This window comes from Nomascus leucogenys, chromosome 10, assembly GCF_006542625.1.
Source record: "Nomascus leucogenys isolate Asia chromosome 10, Asia_NLE_v1, whole genome shotgun sequence".
NCBI lineage: Eukaryota > Metazoa > Chordata > Mammalia > Primates > Hylobatidae > Nomascus > Nomascus leucogenys.
The window spans coordinates 62,304,427-62,318,988 of record NC_044390.1 but is presented as its reverse complement, the minus strand read 5'-3'; the positions used below and the strand labels follow the sequence as shown (position 1 = coordinate 62,318,988).

The window sequence follows — 14,562 nt, the reverse complement described above, 5'->3', positions numbered from 1 at the left end:
TAGCTCAGCATGGTGGCGGGCGCCTGTAATCCCAGCTACTCGGGAGGCTGAGGCAGAGAATCACTTGAAGCCAGGAGGCAGAGGTTGCAGTGAGCCGACATCGTGCCACTGCACTCCCACCTGGGTGACAGAATGAGACTCCGTCTCAAAAAAAAGAATGCAACCATTTATTTCTTATCTACCTGTGACCTGGAAGCCCCCTCCCTGCTTTGAGTTTTCCCACCTTTCCAGACTGACCCAGTGTTCATCTTACATATATTGACGTCTCAGGTCTCCCTAAAATGTCTAAACCAAGCTGTGTCCCAACCGCCTTGGGCACATGTCTTCATGACCTCCTGAGGCTGTGTCATGGGCGTGCATCCTTAACCTTGGCAAAATAAACTTTCTACACTGACCAAGACCTGTCTCAGAAACATTGGGTTAACAACACTGTCGCATATTGCTGCTGAGAAAGCAGCTTCATTTGGAACTTCATGCCAAAAAACCCATTTTACCTTAATTACCTCTTTAAAGACCCTGTCTCCAAATACAGTCACATTCTGAGGTACTGGAGGTAAGGGCTTCAACATGTGTTTGTCTGTTTATTTGTTTATTTCTTTGAGATGGAGTCTCACTCTGTCACCCAGGCTGTAGTGCAGTGGCACGATCTCAGCTCACTGCAACCTCCGCCTCATGGGTTCAAGTGATCCTTCTGCCTCAGCCTCCCGAGTAGCTGGGATTACAGGCACCCACCACCACACCTGGCTAATTTTGGTATTTTTAGTAGAGACAGGGTTTCACCGTGTTGGCCAGGCTGGTCTTGAACTCCTGACCTCAAGTGATCCGCCCGCCTCAGCCCCCAAAGTGCTGGGATTTCAGGCGTGAGGCACCGCGCCCGGCCAGGGCTTCAACATATGAACCTGGGAAGAGACAGAAGTCAGCTCCTAGTCGGCAACCTCACAACTGCTGTCTACACTGACAATGATCATTTTCCCATCCCCCTCCCTGCCTTACATTTACAAGTCTTGCTTTCAGTCCCTGGAAGCAGCTGATCCTCTTTCTTTCTGGGCACCGCAGGTGGCATCCGGGACAAGAAAATGAGCAGCCAGAAGCAACTCCACCTGGTGGATGCTGGTTTAGCCATCAACACTCCCTTCCCACTCGTGCTGCCCCCAATGCGAGAGGTTCACCTCATCCTCTCCTTCGACTTCAGTGCCAGAGATCCTTTCGAGGTAATCGAGAAGGGCCTTGGGGCTGGCCCTGGGTGGGAGGTGGGCTGCGGTGAAGCTGACTTTGAGGAGGAACTGAGGACGCGGGCTGGGAAGTGGGCGATGGGGAGGTGCTGGCTGGGAAGTCCAGAGAGCCAAATCAACTCTCCCATGGCTGCTGAAGCACCCACAGTTGGCCACATCCAATGAGCTTCTGATCTAAAGCCATCCCAGACCTTCCCGGGCCCCTCTTTCTGGCAGATGACTCTTCCCGCTTCTGCGTCCTGCCTGCCCATTCATACCAGTTTGAACTGAGACAGCCTAGCTCCTCACCTGTGCACCTCCTTCCCTAGGTGTGCACGTCTCCAGCCCCGAGCACGTGTCTTCCTGCTCATCTGGGCTTCCTGGGAAAATAGTGGCCCTCGATAAATGTTTGCTGAGTGAGAACATACGCAAGTATATTTGTCCTTAGCACATATTGCACCTTCGCAGTGGCCACTAGGATCCGTTCTCCCTGCCTTCATATCCCAAGTCTGCCACTTACTAGCTGTGTGGCCTGATCCAATGTATGTAACTTCTGTGCATCTTGGTTTCCTCGGCTGTAAAATTGGGCTAATGATAGCACCATCAGGAGTTGTTCTGTGGATTAATACTTGTTAATACATGTGAAGTGCTTAGCACAGTGCCTGCCACTTACTGTGGGTTTTATAAACATTTTCCTCCCCTCCCCTCCCCTCATGGCCTCCTTTCGAGACTGGGTCTCATGGTGCAGTCATAGCTCACTGCAGCCTCAACCTCCTAGGCTCAAGCGATCCTCCCACCTCACCCTCCCAAGTAACTGGGACTGCAGGCACACACCACCACGCCAGGCTAGTTTTCTAAATGATTTTAGAGACAGGGTCTTGCTATGTTGCCCATGCTGGTCTTGAACTCCTGGCCTCAAGCGATTCTCCCACTACCCAAGGCCTGGATTACAGGCACAAGCCACCCTGCCCAGCTATTTTATTTAAAAATATATACACGTACATAATATATAACTATATCTATTACATGATACATACCAATATATAGTAGTATATATAATATAATCATGGTAAAACATATCATCTATTTATGTGTAATGTAATATATATTTATATTCACACACTTCTATCAATTTATATTCTATACTATGAATTAGGACCGCCCATCCTCCTCCCCATGCCGTGATCCAAAACTAACTCGTCACTGTCTTTCTAGACCTTTGGCCCAGGAATACCCAGGCTTTCTGGTCTTAGGATTTCTGCTGAAATAAAGATCCCAAGACAATATGATAAAGCTGGAAATATCAAGGTCTTGGGAGTCCTTCTCTGCTAAATCTCTGCTGCATGACCCCGAGCGATAGGCTTAACCGCTGAGCCTCAGTTTTCTCATCCTGAAAATGGGAATCACATCATCTGGCTCACAGGAGATCTGCAGAGCCTCTGCACCATGCCCGGTCCATAGCTGGTGTTCAGGATTAACAACAATGCTTATCTGGCGATGATGAGAATAGCAAGAGTAATGGTAAGAAAAACAGCAGCATTTGTTAGGCTTCAATCAAAGACAACTTCAGAGACCTACGCTGTCCACTACAGTGGTTGCCGGCCACATGTGGCACTTGAGCACTTGAAATGTGCCTGGCCCAAGTTGAAGTGTGCTGTGAAGATAAAATACACCTCGGATTTTAATGACTGAGTATGGAAAACGTGTGTAAAAGACCTTATTCCTAATTGGTGTATTGACATACTAGGCAGGGCTCTCCAGAGGGACAGAACCAATAGGATCTATGTCTAGATGAAAGGGAGTTTCAGGATCACAAGGTGGAGTCCTACAATAGGCCGTCTGCAAGCTGAGGAAGACACAAACCATAGTGGCCCAGTCCGAGTCCGAAAGCCTCAAAAGTAGGGAAGCCCAGCCGGGTGCGGTGGCTCACGCCTGTAATCCCTGCACTTTGGGAGGCTGAGGCAGGTGGATCATGAGGTTGGGAATTTGAGACCAGCCTCGCCAACCTGGTGAAATCCCGTCTCTACTAAAAATACAAAAATTAGCCGGGCGTGGTGGTGGGTGCCTGAAATCCCAGCTACTTGGGAGGCTGAGGCAGGAGAATCACTTGAACCTGGGAGGTGGAGGTTGCAGTGACCCAAGATTGCGCCACTGCCCTCCAAGCTGGGCAACAAGAGCAAAATTCCATCTCAAAAAAAAAAAAAAGTAGGGAAGCCCACAGTGCAGCCTTCAGTCTGTAGCCAAAGGCCCTAGAGCCCCTGGTGAGCCACTGGCGTAAGGCTAAGGGTCCAAAGGCCAAAAAACATGGAGTGTGATGTTCAAGGACAGGAAGCATCCAGCACGGGAGAAAGATGAAAGCCAGGGGACCCAGCAAGCCAGCTTCTCCCACCTTCTTCTGTCTGCTTTGTTCTAGTCACACTGGCAGCCAATTGGAGGGTGCCCACCCACACTGAGGCTGAGTCTTCCTCTCCCAGTCCACCGACTCAAATGTTCATCTCCTCTGACAGCACCCTCAGAGACACATCCAGAAACAATACCAGCTTTCCAGGCACCCTTCAATCCAATCAAGTCGACACCTAATATTCACCATCACAATTGATTACACATCGAGGCAGTCATACTTTTGACATATTGCATGAGATGAAACTTTGTCCTCCAAATTGGGTGGTTACAAATTAATAAACAGAAATTTTTTTTTTTTTTTTTGGGACGGAGTCTCGCTCTATCGCACAGGCTGGAGTGCAGTGGCGCAATCTCGGCTCACTGCAACCTCCACCTCCCGGGTTCAAGCAATTCTCCTGCCTCAGCCTCCCGAGTAGCTGAGATTACAGGCATGCGCCACCACACCCAGCTAATTTTTGTATTTTTAGTAGAGATGGGGTTTCACCACGTTGGCCAGGCTGGTCTTGAACTCCTGACCTTGTGATCTGCCCGCCTCGGCCTCCCAAAGTGCAGGGATTACAGGCATGAGCCACCATGCCCGGCCAAGAAACAGAAATTTAAGCAAGACATATCTGTAACAATTTAACAGAACCTGATCATCTAGGTTTTTTTCATTTTTCTCAAATTCATCTTTAATTCTTTCCATGATGGGGCTTATAAAGAAACTAACCAACATGTAGCTACTATAGTTGAATGGCAAATCTTTTTTTTTTTTTTTTGAGATGGAGTCTTCCGTGTCGCCCAGGCTGGTGCGCTGTGGTGCGATCTTGGCTCACTGCAACCTCTGCCTCCTGGGTTGAAGTGATTCTCTTGCCTCAGCCTCCCGAGTAGCTGGGATTACAGGCGCGTGCCACCATGCCTGGCTAATTTTTGTATTTTTAGTGGAGACGGGGTTTTGCCATTTTGGCCAGGCTGGTCTCGAACTCCTGACCTCAGGTGATCTGCCTACCTCAGCCTCCCAAAGTGCTGGGATTATAGGCATGAGCCACCATGCCCTGCTGAATGTCAAATCTTTAGAAGGTACTTATGACAGTAAATTCCTCTGTAATACAGTTATGAAGCACCTTCATGATATTTCTGTTTTATATGTAGAAAAGTGGCTGGGTGCAGTGGCTCACTCCTGTAATCTCAGTGCTTTGGGAGGTCAAGGCGGGAGGATCACTTGAGATCAGCAATTTGAGACCAGCCTGGGCAACATAGCAAGACCCCATCTCTACACAAACTTTTTTTTTTTTGAGACAGAGTTTCGCTCTTGTTGCCCAGGCTGGAGTGCAATGGTACAATATCAGCTCGCCGCAACCTCTGCCTTCCAGGTTCAAGTGATTCTCCTGCCTCAGCCTCACGAGTAGCTGGGATTACAGGCATGTGCCACCACGCCCAGCTAATTTTTGTATTTTTAGTAGAGATGGGGTTTCTCCATGTTGGTCAGGCTGGTCTTGAACTCCCGACCTCAGGTGATCCACTCGCCTCAGCCTCCCAAAGTGCTGGGATTACAGGCATGAGCCACCACGCCTGGCCAAAAAAATTTTTTTTAATTAGCTGGGCATGGTGGCTCACGCCTGTAGTCCCAGCTACTTAGGAGGCTGAGATGGGATAACCTGAGTCTAGGAGCTTGAGGCTGCAGTGAGCCATGATTGCACCACTGCACTCCAGCCTGGGCGACACAGCAAGATCCTGTCTCTAAAGATAAGTATATGTAGAAAAATGTTAGAGTCAAATATTCAACTCAATATAAAATAAGAAGAGGCCAGGTGTGGTGGCTCACACCTGTAATCCCAGCACTTTGGGAGGTAGAGGCAGGTGGATCACCTGAGGTCAGGTGTTTGAGACTAGCCTGGCCAACATGGCGAAACCCTGTCTCTACTAAAAATACACAAATTAGCCAGGCATGGTGGCATGTGCTTGTAATCCCAGCTACTAGGGGGGGCTGAGGCAGGTGAATCGCTTGAACCTGGGAGGCGGAGGTTGCAGTGAGCCGAGATTGTGCCACTGCACTCCAGCCTGGGCAACAGAGCGAGACTCTGTCAAAAAAAAAAAAAAGAAGAAGAAGGAGAAGGAGAAGGAGAAGGAGAAGGAGAAGGAGAAGAAGAAGAAGAAGAAGAAGAAGAAGAAGAAGAAACACTTGTTGAGACTGCATCTCCTTTTGCTGAGTGGTTTCTAGTTGTAATATCACTCCTCTGAATAAAGAAGCCACCTTTGAGTACATAAGGAAAAATAACCGCATATTAAAAGGATAAGGCATTACTCCAACACCTCTACGGGTCCATCTCTTCCTCTAACACTTCAGAAACTTAGAAATTTAAAGTATTCTTACGTTAACTGCAAGAACAAGATAAAGGAAAAATGCCCTTTTTCTTGAGATCACAACTATGAAGTCATATGGTTACGCAAATTCTGCATTTGTGTGCAAAACACAAACACACTGATCTTTTTTTAACTTTTAAGTTCAGGGGTTCAAGTACAGGTTTGTTCCATAGGTAAACTTGTGTCCTGGGGATTTGTTGTACCGATTATTTCATCACCCCAGTATTAAGCCTAGTACCCATTAATTATTTCTCCTGATGCTCTCTACCTCCTCCCACCCTCCACCCAACGCTAGGCCCCAGTGTGTGCTGTTCTCCTCTGTGTGTCCATGTGTTCTCATCATTCAGCTCCCACTTAGAAGTGAGAACATGCAGTATTTGGTTTTCTGTTCCTGGAAACACATTTATACATTTATCTTTTTTTTTTTTTTTTTTTTTTTTTGAGACAGAGTCTTGTTCTTGTCACCCAGGCTGGAGTGCAATGGCGCTATCTGGGCTCACTGCAATCTCTGCCTCCCATGTTCAAGTGATTCTCCTGTCTCAGCCTCCCAAGTGGCTAGGACTATAGGCACATGCCACCACGCCAGGCTAATTTTTTGTAATTTTAGTAGAGACGGGGTTTCACTGTGTTAGCCAGGATGGTCTCGATCTCGTGATCTTGTGATCCGCCTGCCTCAGCCTCTGAAAGTGCTGGGATTATAGGCATGAGCCATGAGCCAACACGCCCGGCCTTTTTTTTTTTTTTTTTTTTTTGAGACGGAGTCTTGCTCTTGTCGCCCAGGTTGGAGTACAGTGGCGCTATCTGGGCTCACTGCAACCTCTGCCTCCCAGGTTCAAGCTATTCTCCTGTCTCAGCCTCCCAAGTAGCTGGGATTACAGGAACCTGCTACCATGCCTGGCTAATTTTTGTATTTTTAGTACAGACGGTGTTTCACCATGTTGGCCAAGCTGGTCTTGAACTCCTGACCTCAGGTGATCTGCCCGCCTCGGCCTCCCAAAGTGCTGGGATGACAAACGTGAGCCACCACACCTGGCCCACATTTATCTTAATTCTCGTTGCTTAGTTTTGTCAGTCAGCTTGCAGGACTTAACAGATGCTTTTCTAAGACACAGAGACTGAGATGTGTTTTATGTAACTTCAGTAACCTCAGTGCTACATGCAGTGTCCTTTTGCTCTGGTTCAAGACAGCACGGAAGGAGGTCATAGGAAACAGAATAAATGAAACTTTTTACAACTGAGAAACTACTTCTCATTAATTTTCCCCATGGTGTCACCTTTATTTAAAATTTATTTTTAAAATTAATTTGTCCTACTTCTTTTTGATTTCTTCAAGTGCAGCAAGTAGACAATTGAAAAGTACCTTTATGGCCGGGCACGGTGGCTCATGCCTGTAATCCCAGCACTTTGGGAGGCCGAGATGAGCAGATCACCTGAGGATCACCAACCCGACCAACATGGAGAAACCCTGTCTCTTTTAAATATAAAAAATTAGCCGGGTGTGGTGGAGCACGTCTGTAATCCCAGCTACTCGGGAGGCTGAGGCAGGAGAATCGCTTGAACCAGGGAGGCGGAGGTTGCAGTGAGCCGAGATCGTGCCATTGCACTCCAGCCTGGGCAACGAGAGTGAAACTCTGTCTCAAAAATAAGAAAAGAAAAGTACCTTCACAGTGACATTATATTTCTGTTACACAGTGATGACGGAGAATATCTCATTTATCTTCCAAATACTCCTGTGAGGTGCATATTACAGAGCTCCTTTGCAGAGGTGATGAGATGCACCTATACCGCATATCTCTTTGGGCTCCTGGGCTCGAATGATCTTCCCATCTCAGCTTCCTGAGTGGCTAGGGCTACAGGTGCACGCCCCCATGCCTGGCTAATTGAAAAATACATATATACTGTAGAGATGAGGTCTCCAACATCTTTTTGTGGCAGAGCTGGGATTCAAAGCCTCATCTAGGCACCGTTTTCCTTGCCCTCTGAGTCCCGCAGCCCCCAGCCCCAAAGGTTACTCTCTAACCTCGCGAACGTTGTCTCTAGGTGGGCTGGGGAGTGCAGGTGATGGCAGAGGCTTACTCTTTCCCTTACAGAAGATGTTGTCCCTGTCCAAGCTCACCCTTGCTCTGTTGTGTGTCTGGGCTGTTAGCTGAGGTCCCGTCGGGTCTCCAGGCCTCAGGGGTCTTCTGGAGAGGTCTTGCAACCGTTTCTTATTGCCTCCTTCTCAGACCATCCGGGCTACCACTGACTATTGCCGCCGCCACAAGATTCCCTTTCCCCACGTAGAAGAGGCTGAGCTGGATTTGCGGTCCAAGGCCCCCGCCAGCTGCTACATCCTGAAAGGAGAAACTGGACCAGTGGTGATGCATTTTCCCCTGTTCAACATAGATGCCTGTGAAGGTAGGTGCAGGGGAGGAGCAGGTTGCGAAGCCACCTGTATTAGTCCAATTCTCACACTGCTAATAAAAACATACCTGAGACCGGGTAATTTACAAAGGAAGAAGATTTAATTGACTCACAGTTCAGCATGGCTGGAGAGGCCTCAGGAAACTTACAGTCATCGTGGAAAGTGAAGGCAAAGCAAGTCACCTTCACAAGGCAGCAGGAAGGAGAAGTGAGTGCCAGCAGGGGAATTGCCAGATGCTTATAAAATAATCAGATCAGCTGGGCGCGGTGGCTCATGCCTGTAATCCCAGCACTTTGGGAAGCTGAGGCGGGCATATCACAAGGTCAGGAGATCGAGACCATCCTGGCTAACACAGTGAAACCCCGTCTCTACTAAAAATACAAAAAAAAAAAAAAAAAAATTGCTGGGCATGGTGGCGCATGCCTGTAATCCCAGCTACTCGGGAGGCTGAGGCAGGAGAATCACTTGAACCCGGGAGGCTGAGGTTGCAGTGAGCCGAGATTGCGCTACTGCACTCCAGCCTGGCGACAGAGCGAGACTCCTTCTCAAATAAATAAATAAATACATACCATCAGGTCTCGTGAGAACTCACTCACTGTGACAAGAACAGCATGAGGGTAACCACTTCCATGCTTCAATTACCTCCCACGACACTTGGGGATTACGGGAACTACAATTCAAGATGAGATTTGAGTGGGGACAGCCAAACCATATCACCACCAGGCCAGGCTGAATGGAGCTGCGCTGTGCCCTGGGGACATCTCGTTACGCTCCAACATCTGATGGTCGAGTGAGTCATCCTGTCCACCCTTGGGCCTGGAGGATGCCAGGCTGCCTGTCTCGGTCTTGCATGTTTATGCATGTTGCTGCCTCTCTCTGCAGCATTCTTGTCCTACCTGAATATCCAACCCCTTCCACCTGGACATCCCATATTCCTCATCCAGTCTCGGGTGAGCAGCTGCTTAGAAGGCCTAGCATCCAGGATGGGTGGTCCTCTGGGGCCTGATTATACCACTTCCCATAGTGGACTCCTTTTAGCTTGTCAATCGTGTCTCCTGCGATGAGACTCCCATTAGGGATAAGTTGTGTCTGTTTTCTTCCTTCATTTAACAAACATTTATTGGTTACCTATGCTGCATCAGCCGTGGTTCCAGGAGAGGCAGGCTAGATTAGTAAAGAAGACAGGAAGCAGGGGGCCGGGCACGGTGGCTCATGCCTGTAATCCCAGCACTGTGGTAGGCCAAGTGGGGGTAGATCACTGAGGTCAGGAGTTCAAGGCTAGCTTGGCCAACAGGGTGAAACCCCGTCTCTATTAAAAAATACAAAAAATTAGCCAGGTGTCGTGATGCACGCCTGTAATCCTAGCTACTTGGGAGGCTGAGGCAGGAGAATCACTTGAATCTAGGAGGTGGAGGTTACAGTCACCCAAGATCGTGCCATTGGACTCCAGCCTGGGAGACAAGAGCGAGACTCTGTCTCAAAAAAAAAAAAAAAAAAAAAAAAAAAAGACCGGAAGGGGCATGGATCATAAAAATATAGATAAATCCATAACCTCATGTGTCAATAAAACTTTATTTATAAAGCCAAAGTAGTGGGCCGACTGGATTTGGTCCACAACTGTAGTTTGCCAAGCCCTGATATAAATAGACAGAATCTGCGGAATTAATTGTCCAAACTCACGATGCATTTTCTTTGTTGGTTTGGTTATGCTTCAGATAATATTGAGGCATGGAGTGACACATATGACACATTCAAGCTCACGGACACCTACACTCTAGATGTGGTGGTGCCACTCTTGGCATTAGCCAAGGAGAACGTCAGGGAAAACAAGCAGAAGATCCTTACAGAGTTGATGAACGTGGCCAGGTAGGTGGGAGACCATAGTCACTCTGATGCCTATACTCGTTCAGTAAGTATCTGTTGGAGAACTTTCTCTGCAACAGGCAAGAGGGCTGCAGGGGTGAAGAAAGATAGGCAGTTTCTCCCCCACTTGAGCTTGCATCTCAGTAGGGGACAGACCATGAACAGGGTCGGGAGTGAATGGTTTTCTGAAGAGTGAAGCAGGCTGTGTTCGTTTGCTAGGGCTGCTGTAACAAAATACCACTAGCTGGGTGGCTTCACAGAAATTGACGGTCTCATGGTGCTGGAGGCTGGAAGTGTGATTTCATGGTATCAGCAGCACTGGTTCCTTCTGGGATCTGTGAGGGAGAATTTGTTCCATGCTTGTCTCTGTGTATATTGGTCCGTTTTCACACTGCTATAAAGAACTACCTGAGACTGGGTAATTGATGAAGAAAAGAGGTTTAATTGACTCACAGTTCCGAAGGCTTAACAGGAAGCATGGCTGGGAGGCCTCAGGAAACTTACAATCATGATGGAAGGTGAAGGGGAAGCAAGCACATCTTTACCATGGCAGAGCAGGAGAGAGAGAGAGAGCAAAGTGGGAAGTGCTACACACTTTTAAACAACCGGATTTCATGAGAACTCCCTCACTATCACAAGAACAGCAAGGGGGAAGTATGCTCCTATCAATCACCTCTCACCAGGCCCCTCCCCCAACACATGGGGATTACAATTTGAGATGAGATTTGGGTGGGGACACAGAGCCAAACCATATCTCTGTGAAAGGAAAATGAAATCTCAGGACCCCAATTCACTACGCCAAAAGGAAAAACTTAAGCTGTGGCTGGGCACTGTGGCTCATGTCTATAATCCCAGCACTTTGGGAAGCCAAGACAGGAGGATCGTTTGAGCCCAGGAGTTCAAGATCAGCCTAGGCAACATAGTGAGACCAAGTCTCTACAAATAATTTTAAAAATTAGCTGGGTGTGGTAGCACAGGCCTATAGTCTCAGCTACTCAGGAGACTGAGGTGGGAGGATTGCCGGAGCCCAGGAATTTGAGACTGCAGTGAGCTATCATGGTACCACCCCACTCCAGGCTGGGCGACAGAGCAAGACCTTGCCTCTAAAAAAAAAAAAAAAATTAAGCTGAAAGCTTAATTAAGCTGAGTCATGCAAGAAACTGTCTTTCCTTTTGTTCCTAAGCCACAGATAAAAGGCCACAGATATCTTCACAGGTAACTTACTCTATTAATATGGTTTGGCTCTGTGTCCCCACCCAAATCTCATCTTGAATTGTAATCCCCACGTGTCAAGAGAGGGACCTGGTGGGAGGTGATTAAATCTTGCGGGTGGCTTCCCTTATGCTGTTCTCGTGAGAGTGAGGGAGTTCTCACGAGATCTGATGGTTTTTAAGTGGCAGTTTCCCCCCCTGCATCCAATCCCGTTGGAAGGGGAAGGGAGCTGGTGTGTTACATGATGAGAGAGAACAAGAGAGAGCGAAGGGGGGAAAGCACCAGGTTCCTTTTAACAACCAGATCTCAAGTGAACTAATAGAGCAAGAACTCACTCATTACCACAGGGAAGGCACCAACCCATCCATGAAGGATCCACTCCCATGATCCAAACATCTCCCTCTGGGCCCCACCTCCAACACTGGGGATCACATTTCAACATGAGATTTGGAGGGGGTGAATTTCCAAACTATTTCAGTCTATTCAAGGAACGGGAGGAAAGCTGTTATTGCTGGATCAGGGTAGGGGAAGCACGGAATGAAATGTGATTGGAGAGATGGACAGAGATCAGATCTTGTGAATTCTGGCAGGTATCATGACATTCGATGTAGGCCAAAGAGTTAGCTCCTAGCCCAGCTCCTGATACATGCTTAATAAGAGTAGTGTTGGATAAATAAACATTTACACGGTAAACGTAGATCACAAGAGCCCCACAGGAGGAGGTGGTGGAGCTCCAGGTCTTCTCGATGAATGAAAGAATGGATGAATGTCTTTCTCCGAAGTCATGTATGACCTGTAGAGGCTTCCAGGTCTTCTAATCTTATCCAATGTGCAACATTGCCTACAAAGCACAGTGGTAACTTCTAACTTTCCTTTCTCCCCAGGCTCTACTACCCGAGGGATAATGCCCAAACTTGATCCTTGGCATAGATGAGCCTCAGCTTCCAGGGCAGTGTGGGCCTGTTGGTCTACCAGGGCCCTGATGTCCACGTGGCCTTCCTGTTCTTCACTCCCTTCAGCCACACTCTTCATGGCCTTGAGTTCACCTTGGCTGTCCTAACAGGGCCAATCACCAGTAACCAGCTGGACTGTGATTTTGATAGCCTCATTCAGAAGAAGGGGTCCAGGGAGCTGAAGGTGGTGAAATTTGTCCTGCTGGTCCCTCGGGAGATCCTGGAGCTGGAGCATGAGTCTCTGACAATCAGAAGCATCATGTCCAATGTCCAGATGGCCAAAATGAATGTGATAGTTCAGACCAATACCTTTAACTGCTCCTTTATTACTGCACTTCTAGCCAGTAGCTCTGTAGAAATTAGCTCTGTAGAAGTAAGAACTTGGGCTTAAATCATGGGCTATCTCTCCAGCGCCAAGTGGAGCTCTGAGAATACAACAAGTGCTCAATAAATGCTTGCTGATTGACTGATGGATTAGCTGTGCATGTGTGTCTTGGTCTGCCACCATCCCTGCTGTGGCCCTTTTCACCCTCTGTGTACCCATTACTTGTTCCTTTCTTCCCTTCCCCTTTTCCTTTCCATCTTCTTCCATCTATATCTCAGCAATTAAGCGTGGTGGTTCCACAGCTGTTTTTGAATCTTACTTCAGTTATCTACTTACTATGAGAACATGAGCAAGATCCTTCACCTCCGTGCCCCAGTTCCATCATCTATAGAATAGACCATCATGGAGCCTGTATCCTTGAAAGGCTTAAATGAGTTAGTAAGTCTCAAGACCTTAGAATAGTTAGTCTGGCACCGACGGAGTTCCAGAGCAATTATTATTCATACAGGCTTTCCAGAATTAAAGCAGGACTGTTATGGGATGAATTGTGTTTCCCACCCCCACCAAAAGATGTGGCCATTGTAACCCCCAGTGCCTGTGAATGTGACCTTGTTTGGAAATAAGGTCTTTACCAATGTGATCAAGTGAAGATGAGGTCATTTGTGTGGACCCTAATCCACAATGACTAGTGTCCTTATGAAAAGGGAAGATTCGCAGGGCGCAGTGGCTAATGCCTGTAATCCCAGCACTTTGGGAGGCCGAGGCAGGTGGATCACAAAGTCAAGAGATTGAGACCATCCTGGCCAACGTGGTGAAACCCCATGTCTACTAAAAATACAAAAATTAGCTGGGCTTAGTGGCACACACCTATAGTCCCAGCTACTCGGGAGGCTGAGGTAGGAGAACTGCTTGAACCCAGGAGGTGGAGGTTGCAGTGAGCCAAGATCATGCCACTGCACTCCAGCCTGGTGACAGAGTGAAGACTCTGTCTCAAAAAAAAAAAAAAAAAAAAAAAAGAAAAAAGAAAAAAAAGGGGGGGATTTAGGGGAAGGAGAGCATTATGACAAATACCTAATGCATGTGGGGCTTAATACCTAGATGACGGGTTGATAGGTGCGGCAAACCAGCATGGCACGTGTATACCTATGTAATAAACCTGCACGTTCAGCACATGTATCCCAGACTTAACATAAAATTCTTTTAAAAAAGGAGAGGGGATTTAAAGACAGAGACAGGCATGTATGCAGAGAGGAGACCATGTGAACATGAGGTAGGGATTGGGGTGAGGCTCTACAGGCCAAGGGCTGCCAAACTATTGCCAGCAAACCACTAGTCATCCAAAAGAAGACCTTGATAGCAGAAGGATCCAGTTCAGAATTCTGTGTTGCATTCAGTCGTAGCTTTTTTTTTTTTTGGACGGAGTTTTGCTCTTGTTGCCAGGGTGGAGTGCAATGGCATGATCTCGGGCTCACCGCAACCTCCGCCTCCTGGGTTCAAGCGATTCTGCTGCCTCAGCCTCCCAAGTAGCAGGGATTACAGGCATGCACCACCACGCCCGGCTAATTTTTTTGTATTTTTAATAGAGACGGGGTTTCTCCACGTTGGTTAGGCTGGTCTCAAACTCCTGACCTCAGGTGATCTGCCCACCTCAGCCTCCCAAATTGCTGGGATTACAGGTGTGAGCCACCGTGCCCGGCCTAGGCCATGTCTTCTTAGTCTCCAATCTCGAACGGTTCTTCAATCTTTCCTTGATTTTCATGACCTTGACATTTTTGAAGCTTACAGGCCAGTTATTTTGTAAACTATCCCTCCATTTGGGTTTGTCTGACGTCTGATTATGACGAGATT

General features: G+C 47.8%; 1 protein-coding gene across 1 annotated transcript in view; it reads left to right on the top strand.

Annotated features, from left to right (window-relative positions):
- The window catches only part of PLA2G4C (phospholipase A2 group IVC), a 65,695-nt gene extending 52,832 nt beyond the window's left edge, over positions 1–12,863 (top strand). The window contains exons 15-18 of the mRNA XM_030821780.1: positions 1,057–1,211; positions 8,183–8,354; positions 10,077–10,227; positions 12,321–12,863. Of these exons, the coding sequence (XP_030677640.1) occupies positions 1,057–1,211; positions 8,183–8,354; positions 10,077–10,227; positions 12,321–12,354 (512 nt within the window). The 3' untranslated portion in view covers positions 12,355–12,863. The remainder of the gene's footprint in view (positions 1–1,056; positions 1,212–8,182; positions 8,355–10,076; positions 10,228–12,320) is intronic.
- Positions 12,864–14,562: the final 1,699 nt, after the last annotated feature.